General features: G+C 49.0%; 2 protein-coding genes across 2 annotated transcripts in view; one reads left to right on the top strand and one right to left on the bottom strand.

The window, feature by feature from the left end:
- Positions 1-947: 947 nt before the first annotated feature.
- On the bottom strand, positions 948-9,962 carry CRNKL1 (crooked neck pre-mRNA splicing factor 1). The gene is made up of 14 exons (XM_014892783.2): positions 9,859-9,962; positions 9,492-9,644; positions 8,873-8,964; positions 8,619-8,777; positions 8,131-8,297; positions 7,557-7,735; positions 6,779-6,949; positions 6,155-6,346; positions 5,628-5,687; positions 4,519-4,599; positions 3,072-3,311; positions 2,735-2,836; positions 1,332-1,580; positions 948-1,201 (listed from the first exon to the last, which is right to left on the bottom strand). The coding sequence occupies exons 1-14, from the start codon at positions 9,904-9,906 to the stop codon at positions 1,034-1,036; spliced, it is 2,061 nt and encodes a 686-aa protein (XP_014748269.1). The 5' UTR covers positions 9,907-9,962; the 3' UTR covers positions 948-1,033.
- A 59-nt stretch (positions 9,963-10,021) lies between these two features.
- CFAP61 (cilia and flagella associated protein 61) overlaps positions 10,022-23,663 on the top strand; it is a 91,010-nt gene continuing 77,368 nt past the window's right edge. The window contains exons 1-9 of the mRNA XM_088160849.1: positions 10,022-10,104; positions 11,075-11,170; positions 11,941-12,089; positions 12,661-12,811; positions 14,438-14,514; positions 14,857-14,924; positions 15,922-16,063; positions 20,229-20,361; positions 22,089-22,242. Coding sequence (XP_088016975.1) covers positions 11,947-12,089; positions 12,661-12,811; positions 14,438-14,514; positions 14,857-14,924; positions 15,922-16,063; positions 20,229-20,361; positions 22,089-22,242 — 868 coding nt within the window. The 5' untranslated portion in view covers positions 10,022-10,104; positions 11,075-11,170; positions 11,941-11,946. The remainder of the gene's footprint in view (positions 10,105-11,074; positions 11,171-11,940; positions 12,090-12,660; positions 12,812-14,437; positions 14,515-14,856; positions 14,925-15,921; positions 16,064-20,228; positions 20,362-22,088; positions 22,243-23,663) is intronic.

Raw genomic sequence — 23,663 nt, 5'->3', positions numbered from 1 at the left:
TGGGAAAACGCAGTGCTCAGAGAATGAAACAATGCACAAAGGAACAAACAAACCTCTCCCCAGCAAAATAAAAGCCACCCAAAAAACCTCACCAAAATATACACAAGAAAATAATCTGACCACCTCTGAAAACTCTGTAACAAATGAAATGAAATGAAATGAAATGAAATGAAATGAAATGAAATGAAATGAAATGAAATGAAATGAAAAGGCAGAGATAGGGAGTAGGACAGAAGGAAACATCACAAGTGTGAAAGGAACGGGGCACAGAGCAGCAAGAGGGATGGAAAGAGGGGAAAACAGAAATGAGATTTACAATGCAATGGGGTGTGGGTCAGCAGAAACACCCAAAGAGGAGAGGTACATGTTACCAGAGGCTCAGGTGGGGCAGGAAAAGGCTGTTGTGGCCACAGCTGGACAGGCCAGATGTGGACAGGTCAGTGGTGCCCAGCCCAGAGCAGTGACACAGCTCTGCTGGGTCCACAGCCTTGTCCTCCAGGGCCTACTCTCAGTGCAGTCAACTTCTCATATTGCCTCCCCTCAGTTTTCTGGGATAAAAGCATCCTTGGATAGGAAGTTGACCAGCTTGTGGTCAACAGGGGCATTTTTCCAACTATTCTCACAATACTCTTCTTCCATTTTAACAGAATGGCTGGAAAATTCATCAGGGGTGATGGTTGGAGAGCTCTCTCTCACTCCAGGTCTGCTGCCCTGGCACCTTCATGTCCTTGAGCAGTGCTGGGATAGGCTGTGGGAGCCTTGGACAGGGCCTTGTGCTAAAAGCCAGTGCCCAGTTCTCCCAGTTCTCCTGGCACTGGTGACAGCTGCAGATCCCTGCACTGCTCCAGGACCTCTCCTTTAGCTGATGGACACCCACAGGACTGCTAAAGGGAATCGACCCCAAAGTAGTGCTTGTCCTCCAAACAAAACCCATCTCAAGCCAGCAATACTAAAACTCTCCAAACACATTTATTTATCAATAATGAAAATACTGTACAATGGCCCAGGAAAGGGGTGGGGAAAAGGCAAGGTGTTAAGTCTGGCTTTCATCAATGTCCTTGTCAGGATCCACGGCTGCAGCTTCGCTCTCCTGCTGCTGCTTCTTCCAGAGCTTTGCCATAGCCAGCAGTTTGAGGTTGGGCTGATTGGCAGTGTCTTCTGGGAAAATATAATCGTAGTACTCCTCCCATCCAGCATCAGACTAGAGAGAAAAACACCACAAGTGGAGATTAATTTACACGTTAACGCTGGCTATTAGGAGGTGCTTCTAATAAGGAAATCCCGTGTTTGTTCTGCCCTGCCCAGCAGCTGCCTCCATCCCTGCTCCTTACCCCATCTTCGGCCTGCAGCTTCCTCCTCTTCTTGATTTTCTCAGGCATGAGTTTGTCAATCCTCTCCTTGGTGGCTTGGGTGCCGAACTCCTCCTCGAAGCTCCTCCAGGCCTCGAGCAGCATCACCCTCTCCTCCTTCTCCTCGCAGCTGCGCATGGCCCTGTTGGCCTCCTCATAGACCTGGCGGCAGCGTGGCAGCCGCTCGTCCTGGCCTGCTGACAGCTCGAACTGTGCCAGGCTGATCCACACCTGTGGGCACAGCACCAGGAAGAGACCCAGCTCAGCCTCTGATCCATGGAACAGCACCCAGACCCAGCCTCTGATCCATGGAACAGCACCCAAACCCAGCCTCTGATCCATGGCACAGCACCCAAACCCAGCCTCTGATCCATGGAACAGAACCCAGACCCAGCCTCTGATCCATGGAACAGCACCCACACCCAGCCTCTGATCCATGGAACAGCACCCACACCCAGCCTCTGATCCATGGAACAGCACCAGGAACAGACCCAGCTCAGCCTCTGATCCATGGCACAGCACCCAAACCCAGCCTCTGATCCATGGAACAGAACCCAGACCCAGCCTCTGATCCATGGAACAACACCCAAACCCAGCCTCTGATCCATGGCACAGCACCAGGAACAGAACCCAGACCCAGCCTCTGATCCATGGAACAGCACCAGGAACAGACCCAGCTCAGCCTCTGATCCATGGAACAGCACCAGGAACAGAACCCACACCCAGCCTCTGATCCATGGCACAGCACCAGGAAGAGACCCAGCTCAGCCTCTGATCCATGGCACAGCACCCAAACCCAGCCTCTGATCCATGGCACAGCACCCAAACCCAGCCTCTGATCCATGGAACAGCACCCAAACCCAGCCTCTGATCCATGGAACAGCACCCAAACCCAGCCCCTGATCCATGGCACAGCACCCAAACCCAGCCTCTGATCCATGGAACAGCACCAGGAACAGACCCAGCTCAGCCTCTGATCCATGGAACAGCCCCCAGATCCAGCCTCTGATCCATGGCACAGCACCCAAACCCAGCCTCTGATCCATGGAACAGCACCCAAACCCAGCCTCTGATCCATGGAACAGCACCCAAACCCAGCCTCTGATCCATGGCACAGCACCAGGAACAGAACCCAGACCCAGCCTCTGATCCATTGCACAGCCCCCAGCCCCAGCCTCTGGCCCATGGCACAGCACCCAAACCCAGCCTCTGATCCATGGCACAGCACCCAAACCCAGCCTCTGATCCATGGCACAGCACCCAAACCCAGCCTCTGATCCATTGCACAGCCCCCAGCCCCAGCCTCTGGCCCATGGCACAGCACCCAGCCCCAGCCCCCGGGCCAGGTTCAGGGCTGGCTCTGTGTCCCAGGTGCCCACACACACCTTGACGTGCTGGGTGCGCTGCAGCAGGCGCCGGTAAAGGTTCCTGGTCTTCTCATACTCCTCTTGCTCAATCTCAAAGTCAATGTAGGATTTCCACAGCACCTGCAACAGGGAAGCCTCTCACCGTGGTCACTCCGAGCACAGCAGGAGGGGAAGGGGAAGGGACAGAGGTGACATTTCCCTCAGAAGAGGCTGGGACATCCAGCACAGGCTGGGGTTAGGGCTGAGCAGCACCAAGGCTGCTCCCACCTCCCGTGTCACCTGGGGGATTGTTGCCACGTTCACCAGCCACCCTGTGCCATGAGCAGCACCTCCAAATCTGTGCCCTCCTGCTCACCTCGGGCATGTCCAGCCGGGGCTGGCCGATGGCCAGCTCGTAGATGGCCCGGGCACGGTCGATGTCCCCCAGGATGGTCTCCAGCTCAGCGAACTTGATCCAGGACGTGCAGTTCTCTGGTGCAAACTCCAGGAACTTTTCGTACAGCTTCCTGCAGCGGTCAAATTCACGCAGCTGCAGCTCCAGCTCGATGTAACCTTTAAACAGTTTGTTTTTTGGACATTTACCTATGGATGTCCCCTGTTATGCCAAAAAAGAAAAAAAAACACAACAGAAGACAAATCCTTAGTGATCTTGCAGGAAAATAAAACCCTCACTTGATTTTCTAAGTGTTTGAACTACAACTCATTTTTTGCACTGTTTATTCAGCTTGTTCAGGGCCAGCAGTAAATTAAACCAGTGTTTGTGGAACAAATGTGCATCCATAAACACCAAGAGCCTGGGAAGCAGAAAACATCCCTCACTTGTCATTCTTTTCCATAATGTGGGCTCCCCACGGAGTGTGAGTGGAACCCAGCGTGGCTCATCAGCTGAGCACCTGAAGGAAGCACAGTACCAGTCTGTGCCAGCCTGCCAGGCAAGCAGTTCCCAAGCACCTAAAGGGATACAAGAGTTAAGAATGGGCATACCCGAGGCCTTGGAGTCACCTCTGCAGACAGGTATTGATTCCTAAGCATCGTGGCTTCTGCTCCCTCACGCCAATGTGAGGCAATCTGAGATGGAATTCCCTCACCACAGCTCTCCTGCACAACGTTCCACACGTTTCTTTTTGGAATTTATGACAAATGGAGGCAACCACCACTTGGGATTATCAGTTTGGTCACCACTATGGCCCTCCATCTCTACAGATGCCACTGGTATTTCAGAATATGCTCAGTCCTTCTCCACTTGCCCTCCATCACTGTTTGGGTGGAAACCCCATCAGTTTGCTCTCGAAAGTCAAACCACCTCAACTGCAACCAACACTGGCTTTCTCTCAAAACGCCTGATGCTATCCCTGAGCCTACTAAGAATCCCTGAATCGAAAGGAAAGGAAGTTTTTAATTTCATAAGATGCCATTTCTTGCTGCCCCCTCCTCACACCTTGCTGTCCCTTCACAGAGTGAAGCTGCTGAGCAGCTCCTAAGCCTGACTCAAGTAGTATCAAGGAGTATCACTGTAAGCCAGCAGCAGCAGCTAAGAACTGGTAAGAGCACTGAGCTGATGTGGGTGCTCTGCATTCAGAGGACAGCTTTGTGCTCCTGCCCGGGGGCTAATTCATCTGAACAAGCTGCATTTCTTTTTAAATCATACGTGACAGTAAATGCTGGCCCCCGCAGACTTCTCCGATGCTTTACTTTAAGTGGACTAAATCAGCAATTTGAAAAGGACAATTTAAGATCTTTTAATGCCATTCCAGTGTTACTATTAGTTAGTGAAGTCAATTATGGGTCTGACAAAAGCTTACCAAAGCCCTTCTGGCAAGGGGGAGGTTTTTCTGACGAATTTCAAACTGTGCATACAGCAGCCACATTTTGGCAAATGTAAACTGGAAGAAAAAGAACAAAGAGCTGTTTAGGCTGGAAAGTCAGTAGATAATACTGTACACCTTGCTTAAAAAAATAAGTATTCTGTCTGCACAAGATATGACTGCTACTGCAGGTAATCTCATTTGATCTCTGTTTTCCTGCTGAAAGGTTTAGAGTTCATTATCTGAAACAACCTCTACGACAGGATAATATGCTGGGGTGAAAGGAAAAATGGCCAGGACAGAAGTCTTTTAAACAGGAGAAAATAGTTTTTTAAACAGTCATCAACTGGAAAAACATCAGGTACTGCTGAATGAATTGATAGCTAATCAGCTCTTAACAACTAGAGATTCATCTGACAGTCAGATGACACAATAAATGACAAACTAGAGAAAGAACATGAAGGAGGGTTTTCTGACATTCCAAGGCAATGCAGTTGTGAGGCTTTGGCCACAGGAATATTTTAGTTAAAGTCCATAAGCCCAGAAAAGCCCAATCAATCGGCCTTGAAGACCGATGGTAATGGGGAAGACAGAGCTGAAAGCTGTTTTGTCAAACCTCAGGGGTGACCACTGAGGCCACGGGATGCTATAAAAGGTGTTCACCCAGGAGAGACTGAGCTGTGAGCAGCTGCCAAAGATCCTGCCTGAGGAGGAATGTGAGCAAGCAAAAACTAAGTGGCCTTCCCCATTTTCTGACTACATGTAATTTCATTTTCTTATAGGCTACTTAGCAACTATTCAGCAATTTGAAAACACTGGACAAACCCTTGTGTCCCCTGTGTATGAGGCAATCCTGACACCAGTGCTTGCCCTGCAGTTTTCCTCTGTAATGCAAATTAGAGGCGTCTTGCACTCTGACTTGAATGCCTCTCCATCCATTTTGGAAGGCTGAGTTTTGAAAAAGTTTTAAGCAAAGCCTAAATGAACCTGCTAGCAGCCGTTTGGAGGTGCTTACACCCCCGAATGCTGTGGAGGAAGAGAACTAAAGGACCTTGTCAAGGGCACTTTAATCCAAAACTCAAGGCAAACTGCTGGAGGAACCATACCTTCTTGTGGGGCAGGAGCTCAAGGCACGCCTGGTACACCTGTCTGGTTCGCTCTGCATCCTGTAAGAACAGGCAGCGTTAAACACTTTGTACTGCTGAGACTGTGCTGAATTTGAATCCTGCACTGACTGCAAAACTGCAGAACAGCATCTAAGTCAAGCTGGCTAGAATCAGGAATGCTTATCTCCTTAGCGTGCACAGTTCAAAGGTGGTAGCTTCTGAATCAGCAAGACTCACCTTTTCAAAGCAAGGAAGCTGAGAATAAAACAAAGAATGTCCCGGTTGTGAGAGAAAATAATATTTCTTTTGCTATAACAGACTCTGAACAGGCGTTCTGTACTCAGAGCAGCTCTAACATTCCACGACTGGACACAGAATAAATACTTGGCACAGCCTCAGAAGCCACTACAGCAACAAGGTGGCTGCTTCACAAACCCGTTTTTGTCACGTACAGTACTACTGAGTTCAGGTAACAGTCTGCCAACAGTGGGCCACCAGAAATACCCATTCTGTTACCAGTTACTTGCCTTTGCCTCCAGCTCCTCATAGAGTGCATAGTTAATCCAGAGGTAGATGTACCTCTTCCAGTGGCGCTTCTCCTGGATGGGGGGCACGTTGGCGATGGCTCTCTCGTACACCTCCCGCACGCTCTCGGCGTCGGCGTCGCTCTCCACCAGCCGCAGGTAGTCAAACCACGCGTCGTAGTTGTGGGGGTTGGCCTGCCACAGCCCGGGCAAAAAAAAAAACAAAGAAACAAAGAAACTGCACTCACTGAAAGGAACACAGCCCCACCCTCTACTTGGCAGGATGTGCCCTTTAAAATACATGGCTGGAACATGAACGTTGTCAGCAGGTTTCTCATCAAAGGGTATTTATGCACAGGTGAGGTGTCCATTGTCCCTAAGGGTACCAAGCCTTGAGTTCAATCCAAAACCCTGGCCTGCACAACCTAGATTAGAAAGCAGGCAGAAGTGCAGATATCATTCTCTCCCCCAGGGATGGAATTCTGGCTCTAAAATGAACATTCCCTTGGTGTTTTTTTGGACTGACTTCCAAGGGTAATGTGAGACTCATGAGCCTTGTAATCACAAAGTCCTCGTGTCCCTCCTTTAGCACCAACTGTGAGCCTGAAGGGCACCTGTCCCACTTACCTTCACCTCCTCCTCATACTGGAATCTCCTCTTGCTGACAATGATGTCCTCGATTCCTCTCCTGTCTCCAAACTTCTTCTCAAAGATGGTGTAATTCTTGAAGAGATTCTGGGCATCCTGCTTTGGAATTCTATCCAAGGCGTACTTGTAGATAACTCTCACTCTTTCAAACTGAAAATATTAAATATCATTTAAAATATATTTACAAAGCACTTTCTGTCCTTCCCCACAGTTTTTCAAGGAGCTTTTGGCAATATTAAATACAGAATTGTGGGACATCCCAATGTAAGTGGCTGTTTTAGACAAGGACTAACACAGATCTCCCTGAAGAGTAAACTTTGAGGGGGAACAAATTAAAACTTGAAAATGCCAGCCCCCATCATCTCTTATTCGTTTACAGGTTTAGAATATTTAAACCTATTTAAGAGGTTGTGGTTTGGGGTTCACAGAACGTGTTCTATTTCTTAACAGCCTGGGAACCTTAGAGACTGTGAAAAACACCCGGACCAATCCAGTTTTCTCTCGTGCAGGCCTATAAGCTCTCAGAACCTCTCCAGTCTGAGGTTGGAGCCAATGCTGCTGCTCTTGGGCTGGGCAGATCTCCTTTAGAGCACGTTTTATCGATGTCACCACCACAGGGCAACTAGAGGTGAGTAAAAACCTGTCTCCCTAACTCAGACTGCAGTCAGGAACTGCAAGCACTGCAGTGAATGTTAAACGCCTTAAGCTTTGCTATCAGAGCAGAAGCCCTGCAGACCTGCTCTCAATTAGATCCTACCTCTTTCTGGTTCTCCTCAAACTTGGCAAAGGCCACGTACAGGTGCTCATCCATGTGCTCCTCCCCGAAGAACTCCACGGCCCTCTCGTACACCTTCCTGGCGTGGGCGAAGTAGCTGTGCTTCTCCTCGAAGCGAGCGTACTTGATCCAGTTCTTCACGTCGGGGTGAACCAGCACGAGTGCAGCTCTGGTCAAAGAAACAACAGCAGCAGCCACCTCCCAGCAGGGAGCACTAAGTGCAGCTGGGAAGGAGGCACTGATGGGCCTAAGCTTCTCAGTGGCCTCGCTGAGAACTTGACAAAGGGACGGGGGTCAGGGAAAATCTGGGGAGAAACCCGAAACAAGTGATGGCTGCCAAAGAGCTAGTGCAGTTAAACAGACACTGCTGAGGCAGGACCTGCAGCCACTGCACTCAATCTGGAGGCTTTCCCCACACGTGCTCCTGCCAGCTCATTCCCACTACACCACAGTGAAAAGGAGCACAGGGACGTGGCTGGACATGGAATACTTGGGAAGGAAATAAAACACAGAGACTTAAACCTGGGCAGGAATCACAAAGCTCTGAAAAGGATATATCTCTCGTAAATGCTTCGTGCTCTGTCCACCTCCTTGTATCTGAGCTCAAAGTTGATGTAGGAGTGCCAGGCTTGCTCCTCTGGCTGCCACTCCATCCACCGTTCAAACACCTGGCGGGAGCCAGCAACATTGCCCAGCATCTCCTCCATGTACGTGTACTTGTACCTGGGGAAAGCAGACGGAGTTTCTGCAATCACGTGCTGAACATTCAGGGATCTCTGGAGTGCTTCCTAACAGCATCCCTGAGCTTCCCATCTCTCCTTCCTCCCAGCCCAGAAATGCCTGTAGGCACAGCAGTGACTGGCAGCATCCAGGCACACGAGCACCCAAGGCTCTTGCCGCTTAAAAAGTACAAAACCTTTCCAAAACTTCAGCCTTCCTCCTTTTTTTTTCCAGACTAGCCCGATGACTTGGAGAAACAGGATAATCTGCAGATGCCGTGGGGTGTGTGGGGCTAGCAGGGGGGCTCCCTGCTGTGCCACGTACCAGAATTGGTTCACCCTGGGCAGGGTGGTGATGGCCCGGTCCCAGATGTTGCGGGCGTGGTTGACCTGGCGGTTCTTCATCTCCATCTCGGCATACTTGAGCCAGAGGGTGACGTTCCTGTAGTCCACGTCCAGGGCACGCTCGTAAATGGAACGGGCTCTGGAAAACACGGGGACAGGCCGGGTCAAATGTGCCCCCCAGACCTCGGTGTGTGTCTAAAAAAGGCTCCCGAGAGACGCCTGCATCACCCTTACCTCTGGATTTCCTTCAGGCTTTCCTCCCATTGTGCGTACTTTATCCAGTTGCTGATAACAGTCCTGTTCTTCCTGATGTTATCTTCAAAAGTCTGAGGAGAAAATTACATCTGGAAGTCAGAAATCCTTCTGCAGACCGTTCACATCAAAAATGGCTCACAGCACACTATTATAATATAATCATTAGGAACATGCTTGCTTTGCCTAGGCATTTTCAAAGGAAAAAGCCAAGCAAAAACATGGGTAAATCTGCACAAGCTAAGAAACTATCTTAAAAGATTTATAACTCAGCGTTACTGCAACGTTATTTACTTTCTTTGTTCATGTTCTTTTATAGTGGCTGGCCAGATACTGGTGGTAATGAAAACACCTATTAATTGAGTAAATAATGGTCCTTTCAGTGTTCTGAACGTGGGCACGGGGGAGATGCTGTTTGCTACCAGATTCTGTCGAGCCCCGCATCAGTAAATCACAGGTTCTGCCGCAGGGTAGCATGAAAAAGGGATTTTAAAGGACTGCCGTCCACCCGGAAATTCCGCAAGGAACACGGGCTACATCTCGTTTAAGTTAAAAACGGTGGGAAAAAAACCAGATCAAACCCGTTTTGTTTTTACTGTACCTTCCTCTTCCGGAGTTTATAGTCGTTTAACTCTTCAACATCGGTGATCTTCTGCTGCGGAGGCGGTGGGAGAAGCTCGAGCTCCCTCTCCTTTGCCTCTCTCAGCAGCTGCTCCGCTGTGATCTGAACTTCGGCGGGCGCCTTGTTTTTCACCTGCAAGCCAAGAGCAAGGAAGGCTCGGTCCCGTTTCCTAACGCAGCACCGGGACCGTCCCTTTCCCCCCCGGCGCCTCCTACTCGCGGTCCCCGCCGCGGGCGGCGCCGGAGCCCGCCGGGACCAGCCGGGACCAGCCTGCCCGGGGCCAGGGGGGATCGCGGGGTGCCGGGGGTGCTGCCGAGGGGTCCCCACCGCCCTCCCCGCCGCCCACCTTCGCCACTTTGGGGATGCGCTGCTTCCCGGCCGCCGTAGACGCCATCTTGCCGCCGCCGTGCGCGCAGGCCCCGCCCCGCCACCCCTGACCTCACGCAGCGCCGCCCGGGCGTCGTTGCCGCGGCAACGGCGACGCGTCCCCCCCGGGGGGCGGCGGGCGGCGGCACCGTCCGTGCGGCCCGGCGGCTCATCGGTCCGCATCAGTCCCGTCTGTCCGCTCCTTGGGACACAGGGGGCGCGGCAGGTGAGTGAATGAGCGGCAGGTGAGTGAGTGCCCGGCAGGTGAGTGAGTGCCCGGCAGGTGAGTGAGTGAGCGCGCGGCGCCCCCTGGCGGCTCGGTTGGCGGGGGTCCGTCCGCGTGCGGGGGGCGTGGCCCGTGCGCCTGAGCGGGGCGCTCGCGCGCGGGGTCCGTGAGGCGGCCCCGGCGGGGTCCATGGGCAGCTCGGTATCCAGCTCCGGTATCCAGCTCCGGTATCCAGCCCCGGGATTCAGCCCCGGGATTCAGCCCCCGCTCCACCCCGCGGTACCGCCCCGGCTCGGTCCGGTGCCGCCCCGAGTCGCCGCGGGTGCGCCTCAGGAATCGCCCGCATCCCTTCACTGCGCTCCCGACTGGGTACGTACGCGTTCGGTGCGTTTCGGGCCACAAACTCCAAAAAAAAAACCAAACAAAAAACAGCGTGGAACTTTACCTGTGCTCCAAGAGAGCGTTTGTGTGGAAAGGAGAAGGGAGGGAGCTGCTCCGAATTCGGGAGGGCAGCGCCGTCCTCCGCTTGTTCTGCCGGGTGTCTCTGGGACGAGTGCGGGAGTTGTTGCAGGAGCAGCGCGTTTCCTCACGAAAACGGCACATTTTTACTGTAAAACCGGCACATTTGTGCTGTGTAAACGCTGCTTTCGCTCCCTGCAGCCTGCGGCAGTGTTTACGGGTGATGGGGGGGTGTGTATTTATTTATGTTTTTGCGTTCACTGGCTGTGAGAATGTGGCAAGCGGTTTTTCCTCCGTGCCGGAGCTCAGGCGGTGAGCGGCGCTTTAAATCCGTGTTAGTTCTCGTGTTTGAAACTGCCGCGTGTTTGTACGGGCTGTGTTCATCCAGGGTAATTTCAGGACCCGCGCTGGCGCTGGAATGTTTTGTTTGTCTGTGAAAGACAGACGCTGTAACTTTTATCTGTATTTAAAAGCTGCGAAAATCTGCGTTTCTTTCGTTTTTCCGTTTTAGTTGGGGAGTGCGGTGCCTAATAAGAGAGCGTCACATTTGGGTTTGGAGTCACTGTTGGAAGTGTTTGGCAGTGGCGGAATTGCTCTGCTGGTTTAGGTATGTTTGGTTTTTGTTGTTGTTTTTTTTTTTTTATTTAGTACTGCTATATTTTTCACGTATCTTTAAGAAATTGTCGGTTTATTTCGTTGTTGTTCCGGGTCACAGCAGGCTGCAGTGGCGAGCAGAGACACTCAGCTGCAAGGTGTTGGAGCCGAGGGGATGGGCACAGGTGCTTTGAGGAGCTGCTGCTCCCTGTGCTCTCAAGTTTCTGGGCGGATCACTTGTGCCTGCCGCAAGTTGTCAATGCAGAACCACGAAAAACTCCTTTGTTGTTTTTTTTTTTTTCCCCCCCTTACTTTGAGTACCAACTTTATATTCCCTCTGACATTTAAGCCCTGCTGTCGACCTCGAAAAACACTCGAGGTGCAGTTTTGGACAAAATACAGTTAGAAGCTGCTGTTTAATCGGGATGTCCTTGTCCTGGTTGTTGGTACCTGAGCCTCCAGCCTGGTTCCCCTGACTATCCACAGCTGAGCCTCCCACTGAAGGCTGCGAGTTTGAAGTTCGTGGTGATGAACTGGTTAGCACGCAAATGAATAAACTGGAAAGCAGCTGTAGCTCATTAAAACAAAAAAAGCTGTAAAAAAACCTGTAGGATGCGGCCAATAGGGGTGTGCATTGTACAGGCAGTGTGTATCTGCGTGGAGGTATGCGGGAACCAGGCACCAAAATCCATAGGAGTCGTCACCTGGCGTGGCAGTGCTGGGCAGGGGGTGGCAGCGGGGTTTTCCTCGGAGCAGCCGTGTTTTCCTTGGCTCTCACTGCAGCCTGGCATGGCCACGGTCACCTCCTGGAGGGGGGACACGGCGGTGGTGACGGCCAGGAGGACAGAGCCGCACGATGTCCCGGGCATTATCGCCCTCTTCAGCCCCGAGACAGAAGAGCTCTTCGGAAGGATGGATGTCACTTACCTCCTGTAAGTAACGGTGTCCCGGGTTATCTCCTTCCAAACAACCACACTGACAATGGCAGCAAACACTCTGAGCCTTGACATGGTGTGACATAATGACTTTTTGTGCTGTTTCTAAAAAAAAGGAAAGAAAATCTCCTTTCGTGTCAGTCACACATGCGTGACTGAAAACCTGGGTCCCTGCCATGGTGGATAAGGTTTAATTCTAGACTGGCTTCCTTTTGTCAAAGCTCAGAAGAAATGCTGTTAAATAGCACCTGATAAAGCTGTCAGCAGACAGGCTGTGTGACAGATACTGGTGCATCACTTACCTTCTTCCCTCTTAATAGCAAAAATCTCGGATAACAGCTGTTTGGGGGGAAAAACGAGGTGTGTGGAGAAACATACAAACAGAAGGGAGTGTGTAAGTCTTGCATCTCAAATTTACTAATGCGATTGAGGATTTGAAAATCCACCTGAGTTTTTTATCATGTCAGAACACGTATGTGTGGAACTGAAGCAACAATATCAAGTTAGCATGTGGATGATGAAATTTTCTTGAGGCCTGATCCCGGGAACCCTTAAATTGTTTTCACAGAGAATTATCAAATCTTGCTTTGACACTCTGCAATGAGAAGAATGAGGTTTTAGCCCATGCTGCCTTTCTGGACTATCCGAATTGGAACATCACTGATCAGGCTGAATGGGAACCATTCCTGCATAGAAACTACACCAACAATAAGTGCACTGTAAGTAAATGGTGTGACTGTAGTGGGCTTTTGGTTTAAGGCTCAGGTATGGGAAATAGACGTGGGCATCTGCAGTCTGTTTCCAGTAAATGTGAGGCATTCGGGATGCAGAGGGTGATGGATTCCCTGTGAAAACCCCCGTGCTGGCTCGGGCATCTCAGTTGTGCAGCGAGCTTGTTTGGTGCTGCTGCTCTTTGCTTGGCGTGCTGCTGCTTTTCACACGGGCTCCTTGGGCTGCCAAGATTCTATGGACTAGAAACAGGCCCCCTTGTAAGTTTAGCACTCCAATGCTCCCCCATCACCGAGTCCAGCTGGGAACTAGACCGCGGCATAGTCAGGAAACACAGAAAGCATTTAAGCCACTCACCCGCAGGGTGGGCAGCTCACACCATGGGTGTTGATAGTGCTGCCCTTATCTCCGGGCCTTTTGTTCATTGGTTTCCAGGATCTTCTGCCGCGTGAAACAATGGCTTGGAGGTAAACTGACAAAAGCAGCGTTTGAAAATGTGTGCTCCTAAAGGGAGCACCATCAGTGCAGCCAAAGGGAGTGTACAAAAAGCACCGAGATTTCCTCGTAATGGACTTTGTTCGTCCCTTGAGTGGCACTTTGAGGTGCAGCTGCTCCGGGGCTTCTGCTGGGCTCTCACCTCCCTCGGGCTGTCTGGTGGCTCCGCAGAGTCTGGTCATGGCCCTGCAGAGAAAAGACACGAAAAATAAATTGCTGCTCAGCTCCAGTAGTGAATGTACCTTGAAACAGGCAGCAGAGCTCTTATTTTTCTAGAATGGAGTTGATTTGCTAAAGATTCAGCGTTTTATGCCTCTGCATTGGTAGAAGCTCTGAATGTTTTCTGGGGTATAACTTGATGAGATGTCATTGGTAAATAGCAGGTTAAAACCTTGCAGCCGTGCTTTTCAAAACTGAGATCATCTGAACAGAGGATTTCTGTGAAGTCCAGTTGACTCTTTCCTAGAGCACAGAAACAATTTCAGGGTCTGGAGTGGGAGTGGACTTGTGCAGAAAGGAATGAGTGGAGATGCTTTACTGGATTGGCTGGTCACCAGCACTATTCAGAAACAGTCCTAGTCCAAGTCTGGTTTGCTTGGTGTCCTCTCAGACCTCAACAGTAATATATATTGTTTAATTTCTTCCTTTTGCTTCTAAAAAACAAACAAACTGCCCGATTTTTTGGGATGTCTTAACATTTATATTTTTTCTTGCTACCTTTAAAGAAACAACACTTTAAGATTATGAGAAGCATGTGAGCTTTTGGTTTGAGGGTTTTTTTTTAAACCTAGAAAGAGTATCTTTGTCAGACACATGTGGAGTGTGTACTATGGTTGAATGTTGTTAGTTGAGAGTTAATACAGTTCAATATGAAATGTAGAGTGTATATTGCAGTCAAACTATGGTAAACTTGAGTAGAAAGAAAAAAAGTAGCAGAATCACAAAATGATGCAAAGCACTTTATTCACGTGACTTTACCCACACATGCTTTGAAGTCAGGTATATTTTGGTGCTCCTTGAGTGCAGATCATGTGTGTTGGAAACGTGTATGGACTAATACTTGGGCTGATGGAATAAAGGTGAGCTGCATGGTGTGTAGACTTGTACTCCTCATTTTGTAGCCTTTGAACACGCTCTTCGTGCATCTCTTCGTGGCAAAGGAAGAATATGCAGCTGGATGTTCCCAAGAAATTGTTAGGTGAGTCCCTGTGTAGCCTTGGGTAGTGAAGTTCTGCCAGCAAAGGCCTGGTATCTTAAATATTTCACCTCTGGGATACTGCTGTGAGAAAGAGAATGTAAAAAAGAAATGTAAAGATTGGGAAAATTGAAATAAGTGAGGTAGGACAAACCAGTCAAAATTACCCAGATGAATTTCACGTGATACTGTTTGTCAGAAATGTTTTTATTGTTGAGCCATGTGGATTTATGAATGAAGGTTAGAGACACTGGAGAAAAAAAAAGTATCTATTAAAAAACTAGCTGCTGTCTGTCATTGCTGGGGGTAATGATGAAAGACTGAATGTGTTTGTGATTTGTCCAGGAGTGCTTTCATCTTGCTACCAGAACTGCAGTTTATCCTTCTCTTTGTACCACCTGAGGAGAGGTTAGGTAAGAATTTAATACTGTTTTATTCTTGAAGTGAGAGCAATTGCAAACCTAATTAATATCCACTGTGAGCTCCTCGTGGTGTTCTTTTTTTTGATACTGAGAACAGTTATCAGTTTCTAGACATGTGGAAAACATAATCTAAAGGTATGCAAGAGGTACCTGTGGTTCCATGCTCACTCCAGCAGCCATTCAGCAGTCTGTCCATTCCCTGCAATCTTAAATTTGCCAGAAACAGGACATCAGAAAGGAGTAAAGAGCTCAAAAACCAATCCCTACAAGTTTTGTGAAAATTTCTGGTTGAATAGAGCCAAGAGATTTGAAATTGGGCACTTTCTCTTAGTTAGCCAGATTGGAAGAGGACACTTTGGTGAGGCTCAGAGAGGCTGCTGGAGACATGGAAGAAAACTCTGATGATTTCTTTTAGAGCAGAGGTACAAAGGTAGGGAATACAGGTGTTAATCAGAGAACAGCACCAGACTTGGAGTTTTGGTCCTGAATTCAGACTAATAAACCAAGCATGCACTTAACTGAGCTGAGAGGGGAGCTGGAACTTTTCTGATCTGCCAGCTATTAGACATGTTGGTTCCAAGTCACACTGAAAAACTAGTGGTGTGTCAACAACAGAAAACGGGGCTTGAATGAAGGGTTTTGTCAAATCCACCCTGGCAACCAACATCAGCTTCCCTTCAGCACTGTGAGTTCTGACAGAGTTTCCCTAGAGGCATGGAGAATTGGCTGTATTATTTTTATAGGGATTGGATTCGACCAGCTTCTGATTGCTTTGAGGCTTATTCAGGTTTGGGATGCTGGATTAATTAGCTGACTTTGGTGATGATGATCACATGCTCATACTGCTGCCCTTTCAGCCTCATTGCCCAACTTTAAAGACTTGGTGCATTTTACTTGTGTGGTTTAAGTTTGAAACTCTATTTTCCTCGGAGAGTTTTGCTGCTAATTTAAGTCCTGCTTAATGAAGTTTCTCTGTTGGCCCTGACAGGATTTAGCCACGCAGAGCTGGACATGGGGGATGTCTTTGAAAGGATGCTGCCTGTTGCAGGCTCACCCATGGAGAGAGGTTTCACCTTGCTGAAGTGCCCCAGGCAGAGGTGCCACCCGCAGCTGGACGTTCGCCAAGCCAGGTAAGGCAGCTCCTCCTGTGCTTCCCTGAGCACAGGAAATGCTGGGGAAATGAGGCATTTCCCTTCTTGGGTTTGCAGCATCACTACCTTAGCCTGACTGCTCTGTTTCTGTCATAGCCAAAATTGGGAGTTCTAGGATTAGGCTGCTTTTCTTCTGCTCCATCACAAGATCTATTTTTTTTTTAGAAAGCTAGTTAGCTATGTAGGAAGGCTGGTTGTTGTCAGTGATGTTTATTCTGTGATCTGCTGGCTGAATTAGACCATTGGGTATTCCAGGCAGTGCACGTGGTTTCCAGGTTTCTTGAAGACTCTTACAACTTGTTTTTAATTTTCTCACTATCTCATGCTGAACAGCCAAGCAAAGCTTGACTAGGAAAGCCTGTTACCTTAAAGAAGTAAATAAGATCATAGAATGAATCTGCAGCTTGTGTTCCTCCTGTTGCTCGACTTTGGAGCATATTAAGAAAAAGACCCGAGGCCTGACCTTTGCCACTTCACATCCTCCTGCTGTAGCTCTGGATATTTCAGTATGTTAATCATACTAGCTCGATGTATAATTGGTAGGCTTTTTGAGTGTTTCTTTTAAGTCTACCACCTATCACTAAGTGAATGGACTTTTATACAGACAAGGTGTCAGTAGGTGAGTTAATGCCTGAAGATTTAAAGGGTTTCCATATGTCTTAGTTCTGACTATCATGTTTGTCCTTTTTTCAGTTTAAACTAGTTGTTTTGGTTTGGTTTTTTTTGTTTTGTTTTTTTTTTGGTTTTGGGTTTGTTTTTTTTTGGTGGCCATTGGATATTGTCAATAGAAATGTTCTTTTGCATGACTGGAATTGGCACTTAGGCCATAGCAATATTCCTGATAAGAGCTACCATCTTGTCTGGAATTTCGGTAGTTAGTTATAAAAAGTAAAAATTGCTTTAACTTTGTTATTATTAGAAAATTAACTGGGAAAGTGGTTTTCCTCTGGAATTCCACAGTGGTGCTATAGAATTCATCCTTGAGCACTGTCCATCAGTACATAGGGGGTGAAGCCAGTTTCTGTTTGCAGCAGGAGCTCTGCCTTTCCCTTCTGCATTCACCTCTGCTTCACTGGCATCCATAGTAACAGGAGCAGAGCCCTTGGAGACTCCCCTGTGCATTGGTCCACCTGCCTAGCAACGTGTTCTGGGGCAGGTTGGGGTAATCTGTCCCCTCTTCCCCCTGTTTACAGAGGGGAAAAACAGCTGGGAACTGATCCTTTGTTTAACTGTCCCTTTCCAAGTTACTCTCCCTTTGGCCTCTATAATGTGAGATGTCAGCAGTGTGCCTGAATGCAGCCCACTAGACTTGGATGTTGAAGGTTCTTGCTGGTGTCTTGTCTAGATCCTGCCATTCTTGGCTTTGTGCCCTGTAGGCAAGAGTTAAATTTGCAGCTCTGTGCTTGTGCTCACACGTAGAGGAATTTCGTAGCGTTTTTCCATTGGAAAGCCTACTGGAGTTCCCAGGGTTTCTTTACTTTTTAAAAGACTATGGTACAGCAAAAGCATCCAGAGATGCCCTGACCACCTCTCCTGAGCTGGAGTCAGGCAGTGCTTGGGAACTCGGAGAGTGTTTGATACAGTGACAAACAGAACCTCTTTTGCCCAGTTGAGTTTTCTTTAAGGCTCCTTCCAAATGCAGAAACACGTGAAGAGTGGCACTGAGAATTTGTTTATTGTTTCTGGGTTCCTGCCTGTGCAGAGCAATGATCTCCAACTTACAGCAATCCCATACAGGCAATTCTCTACCTGAGCAGTGGGACCCTGGAACGAAAAGGGAGCTTTGCCAAAACCTGGCAAGCTCTGAAGTTCTGGTTCTTCCTACAGCAGCAGCTTTGTGCATCCCTGACAAGTGAGGGAAGTACTGCAGGCCAGTCCCGGTTCCTGTGCAGGAAGAGGAGGAGGAGATTTGTGCATCCAAAGCAGGAGAAGGAGCTGCAGGCTGGTCCTGGTTCAAGTGCAGGAGGAAGAGGAGCTTTGTGCATGCCAAGGAGGTGAAGAAGAAACTGCGGTTTTGTCGTGGCTCCTGTGCAGAAGGAGGAGGAGGAGCTTTGTGAATCCCAAGTAGGTGAAGGAGCCGCGGGCTGGTCCTGGTTCATGTGCAGGAGGAAGAGGAGGTTTGTCCATCCGAAGGTGAAGAAGGAGCCGCGGGCTGGTACTGATTGGTCTGCAGGAGGACAAAGAGGAGGAGATTTGTGCATCCCAAGGAGGTGAAGCAGCCGTGGGCCGTTCCTGGTTCAAGTGCAGGAGAAGGAGGAGGAGGTTTGTGTATCCCAAGCCGCTGAAGAAGAACCCGCGGGCTGGTCCTGGTTCAAGGCCAGGAGGAGGAGGAGATTTGTGCATCCCAAGCGGGTGAAGAAGGAGCTGCGACTTGGTCCCGGTTCCTGTCCAGGAGAAGAAGGAGGACGACGAGGAGCTTTGTGCATCCAAAGCAGGTGAAGAAGGAGCTTCGGGTCGGTGCCGGTTCCTGTGCAGGAGGAGGAGAAGGAGGAGGAGGAGATTTGTGCATCCAAAGCAGGTGAAGAAGGAGCTGCGGGTCGGTCCCAGTTCCTGTCCAGGAGAAGGAGGAGGAGGAGATTTGTGCATCCCAAGTAGGTGAAGGAGCCGTGGGCTGGTCCCGGTTCCTGTGCAGGCGAAGGAGGAGATTTTTGCATGCAAAGCAGGTGAAGAAGGAGCTGCGGGCCGGTGCTGGTTCAAGTGCAGGAGGAGGAGGAGATTTGTGTTTCCCAAGCAGGTAAAGAAGAACCCGCGGGCTGGTCCTGGTTCAAGGCCAGGAGGAGGAGGAGACTTGTGCATCCAAAGCAGGTGTAGAAGAAACTGTGGGCCTGTCGTGGTTCCTGTGCAGAGGAAGAGGTGGTGGTTTGTGCATCCCATGTAGATGAAGGAGCTGCGGGCTGATCCTGGTTCAAGGGCAGGAAGAGGAGGAGATTTGTGATCCTAAGCAGGTAAAGATGGAGCCGCGGGCTGGTCGTGATTCCTGTGCAGGAGGAGGAGGAGTTTTGTGCATCCCAGGCAGGTGAAGAAGGAGCTGCGGTCTGGTCCTTGTTCGTGTTCAGGAGGAGGAGGAGCTTTGTGCATCCCAAGGAGATGAAGGAGCTGCGGGCTGGTCTTGGTTCAAGTGCAGGAGGACACAGAGGAGGAGAAGGAGAAGGTTTATGCATCCCAAGGAGGAGGAGCCGAGGGCTTGTCCCGGTTCCTGTGCATGAGGAAGAGGAGGAGGAAGTTTGTGCATCCCAACCTGAAGGAGCCGCCGACCGTTCCCAGTGCGGCCGCCAGGTGGCGGCAGAGACCACGCGGGGCTATGGCAGCTCCGGTGTCACCACGCGGGTCCCGCAGCCGGGACGGGGCTCCGGGGGACGGGGCTCCGGGGGACGGGGCTCCGGGGGACGGGGCTCCGGGGGACAGTCCCCCGCCAGCCTTCCCGACCTGTTCGTGTCAGAGCCGAGGCATCAGCCTGCTCCGGGACCGAAGCACTGGAGTGTTTTCCCTGCAGTTTGTCGCAGTTGTTCCTTCTGGCAGCCCGCACAGCGCCAGTTTCATCTCTGCTGCTTTTGGTTGCACCACTCAATTCCGGCATTTTTTCCACGAGAGTAATAGAAGTGGCTTCATGTTATTGATAGCAGTAGAGTGTTTGAGCTGGTTTGCCACCCGCCTTCAGGCTATAGTCTCAGCATGGGTGTCTGATGAATTCTACCACTGTTCTGGTAAAAGTGCTGGATTTTCTTATTCAGACTTACATTGATCCTGGCTATAAACAGCAGCCTAGTGGGAAAAAGTCTCTGTTGTCTGCTTAAATAAAAATCCATGTAGGTTAGGACCTGTATGAGTGCTCCACCACAGTTGTAGGAGAGTAAGGAAGGAAGATTTTGAACTGGGATTCTTGTGTATTTCCTTAGGGGGAGAGAAGCAGCTCCACTGGGCAATGCAGATTTTGGTGGGTTCTGCTGGCTCTTGGGTGTTGTTGTCTCTTTGAGACTCCCACTTTTGTGTGCAGTGGGGATGTGTCCTAGGGGAAGTGATTTATGGGTGCAGGTTTTGGAATGAGTATTTGTAATCTTTTTCCTAATGTTAATGGAGTAGAACAGAAGTATCAGGGCCTATTAATGGCAGAGCCATAGGACATGACCTGATCTCTTTTTTGTAGGATGGAAGACTATGATGATCTCATGCTAATCTGGACACCTCAAAGTGAGACTCTGAAGGAAACCTATGGTGAATATGTCCTTGTTGATCTCCTAGAACGTGAAGGTGAAGAAAATCAGGCAGCTGTTTGTGAGGTCAGTCTGCCATGAGCTCTGGTCTTGTCTAATCACAGTTTTGGTGATGTCCTGTGTGACAGCTCACTGTAGCTCAGGGAATAAAATCAGCAGCCCACCTGTGGAAGGTAGAATTCATAATCTATACCCTCTCAGTGCCCTTCCCAATGTAGTTTGTGTCTGTCCTCAGGGGTGATGTTTCCAGTTCAGAAATGAAGCAGCAATTCCCAGATTAATTTCAAGTAATTTGGACAGACCATCTTGACGAAGCCATGTTGTCATTTTAGACATCTGTATTATAGGTGACCTGTTTTCTTTCCCAGTGCAAGCTAATATTGCATATGAAAATGAGTAGCCAGTAATCCTTTCACAGTTAAAAGTCCTGTAGATGATTTTTCTTTCTCTTGGCTCAAACGGATTTTTGCTCTGATGAAGACAGACTCAGGAATTAATTTAAATAAGAAAGGAGTGGTAATAGTTATCCTGCTGAAAATTCCTGACAGGAATTTTCAGTGTTGGCAATTGTACACGACCCATTGCAGTGGCACGCCCAGAGCTCCATGTGAGACCACCTAAAGTTCCTCCTGCAGTCGGTGGGCTGGTGAGGCAGCCCCAGCCATCCAGGATGGATGCCAGCTCCTCTCTGTGGAGAAGGAAGCTGGCAGCCTCTTTTTGCACATATGGTGGATGGATTGGTTAATCAGCCTCTGCTGAGCCTTGGGCCCGAAATGACACAGCAGCCAGGCAACTGCAGCCCCGGCTTTGCTGGTTACACAAACAAGGCAAACAAACAATCACTTGTTGTTGGAGGGCAGGGAAATTAAACGTCACACTTTTTAAAAAAATCTTTATTGAAGTGCTGATGGCCTGATAAAACAGCTGGACAAATCCAGCCTTTGAGTTTTCATGAGGTTTGTCAAGGCTTTCGTTACGTGTATTGAGGAGGAAAGAAGAGGTGTTTTGAGAATGTGTTTCACCAGAAAGTTGCACACACGACTAAAAATTTAGGAGCCTCCTTCTTGTGTCAGGTTAAAGCCAGAAGCTCCCTGGTCCCAGTGTGTGTCTTGCTGAGAACTCCAGCATCCAGAGTACCGTGGGTGCCAGCATTGCAGGGATCCCAGCACTTTCACATTTGCCAAGCCGTTTGGGTTTTAAGACTAGCTCTCGGATTTTTTTCAGAACACAGAAATATTTGGGGCTTATACATGCTGCAAATAATACATACTGCATTAGGTACTCCTTATATTATATGTAATTTATTTCTTGAGTTGTTAATTTCTTAGGAGAATAAAATGCACTCTTCATTTTGAGCCTAATTTGGGTCCAAATCAGTGCCCAGTAATGAGTCAGCTATTACAGCTAACTGAATGCAGCTTCTTCTTCAGCTGCACTGTAACTTTAAACAAAATAAGTTTTTGGAAATATGTTGTGTATTTGCCATAACAAAGGTTTTACTGAAACTCCAGGCCATTTTTTGGCCCCCATGTATAAACCCAACTCTTGCAAGACATAACTAAAAAAAGAATTAGAACATCTACTGTCGATGTCCTAATACATTCATTACAAGGAAAAATCAAAAGAGGATCTTTAACTTTTGCTGAAATAGCTCCTTTATAGTTTTCCCTTATGCACAGTCAGAGTTGGAACATAAAAGTTAATGTTTCAGAAATTTTTTTGTTCAGTTTTTTTTTCTTCCTGACCTAGAAATTAGACAGGTTTGATTGTGTGACGTGGCTTTTGTCTTCCAGGTTGATGGCACTGCAGTAGGATTCATGAGCTTATGTTCTCACGTGAACATTTCCTTGTTGCAAGAGTGTTTTGACTTAGGGCCTTTCCATGGACTCTGTAAGCCACATCCTGAGGATATTCTCAAAGTGCCACGGAAGCCAAGCGTTCAAGGAGGTATCTGTGTTCTGAAGTGCTAAATAAATTCAAGGTGTGTTTGTGTCTGAGTAGGTTCTGCAGGAGGTTGGAAAAGGCTATAAAGGTTTACTAGCAAGAAAACACAAATTAGCATTGCTGTTTTGGAAGCAGGATGCCTGGTGTTTTTTAATTGAGGAGGGGGCTTTTGATAGGCCTGGTCTGTGACTCAGAAGTGATTGTTGTTTGTGGGGAGCTGGCCTGTACCAGCTGTGGGATAAATGTAGGCTTCAAGTTTCAGAAAGCTGTCGCGTGGGGTTTACTGTGTCTCAGATACAATTGTGCTGTTAAAGGAAGATGTGATTGTAAAATCTGCTGGTGAGGTGAGGTCTGTGAGTAGCTGAGCAGCTGGTGAACTGTGCCTGTTACGTTGTCCTGTTGACTCATGTCATCTTTTTCCCTTGTTGTTCAGCTTCTGCTCTTTGCTTACTGTTTGCAGTCTCCTGGGTTACAAGATTTTGGGCGATCAGGACTGTCTCTTTACTCTGCTTTTATATTGTGCCCGATGCAGCAGCACGTGTGCAAGCCACCTTCCTGCCAGTGATAAAAACCAGTAGCACAAATATGTCACCTGTTTGTAGAACAGAAGTGTCATGTAAATGATTTACAGTTGTTGTCTTTATTTTTCAGTGTCAAAGGGCTTTTTGTGCAGAAGGGCAACACTTTGCTATCTACTAATTATCAGTAGTGGAATAAAACCCCTCCACCACCGTCAGGTTGTTAGGTATCTGCTTTTTCTGAACACAAAGCAGCAGGAATAAAAGGCAACCAGGGAGCTGCAGGGCTGTCACCAGCTGGTACCTCGAGGCTGGCACTCACAGAACAGAGAGGGGAGAGAAACAGTTCTTGTAGCTGCTCCCGTGGCCTTCCCCTCCCCTGCAAGGAAGCATCTTGCACGTAGGAGCTGGAGGAAGCTGCCTGTTTGATCCTGTGCTCCTGCAGCTGCTGGAGAATTAGTTCAGAAGAGGTGACAGACATGGGTAGGAGGAGCAGCAATGGGACTGAGGAGGGAGAGAGATCACTCGGGAGCTGGAGCCCAGTCCTGGGCTGTCTGCCCTTGGTAACCCTGCTTGAGCAGGGGCTTGGGCAAGGTGACAGACCACCAGGGCTCCCTCCCAGCCCTACCATCCCAGGGCTGTTGCTGCTTCTGGTGTCCTCTCCTTCCCCAAGCCGTAGGTCTGGGTTTTGTGGCAAATTCTGTGCTGCTGAGCTTTTCAGTGAGTGTAGGGTTACAGGGCGTGACAACACAGCTGTTACATGGTTTTTATCATCTAGGAAATCTATGGGACTTGTTCTAAATGTTAGAACTTAGCATGAGCAGCTGTTCTGTTCAGTTTCCTGCTCAGGAACAGGAATTCTGTGATCACAAAATAGTCGTGAACATTTTTGTTGTAGCTTTGCAC

Source organism: Sturnus vulgaris, chromosome 3 (assembly GCF_052056855.1).
Source record: "Sturnus vulgaris isolate bStuVul1 chromosome 3, bStuVul1.hap1, whole genome shotgun sequence".
Lineage (NCBI taxonomy): Eukaryota > Metazoa > Chordata > Aves > Passeriformes > Sturnidae > Sturnus > Sturnus vulgaris.
This window is presented reverse-complemented; position numbering and strand designations above follow the sequence as displayed.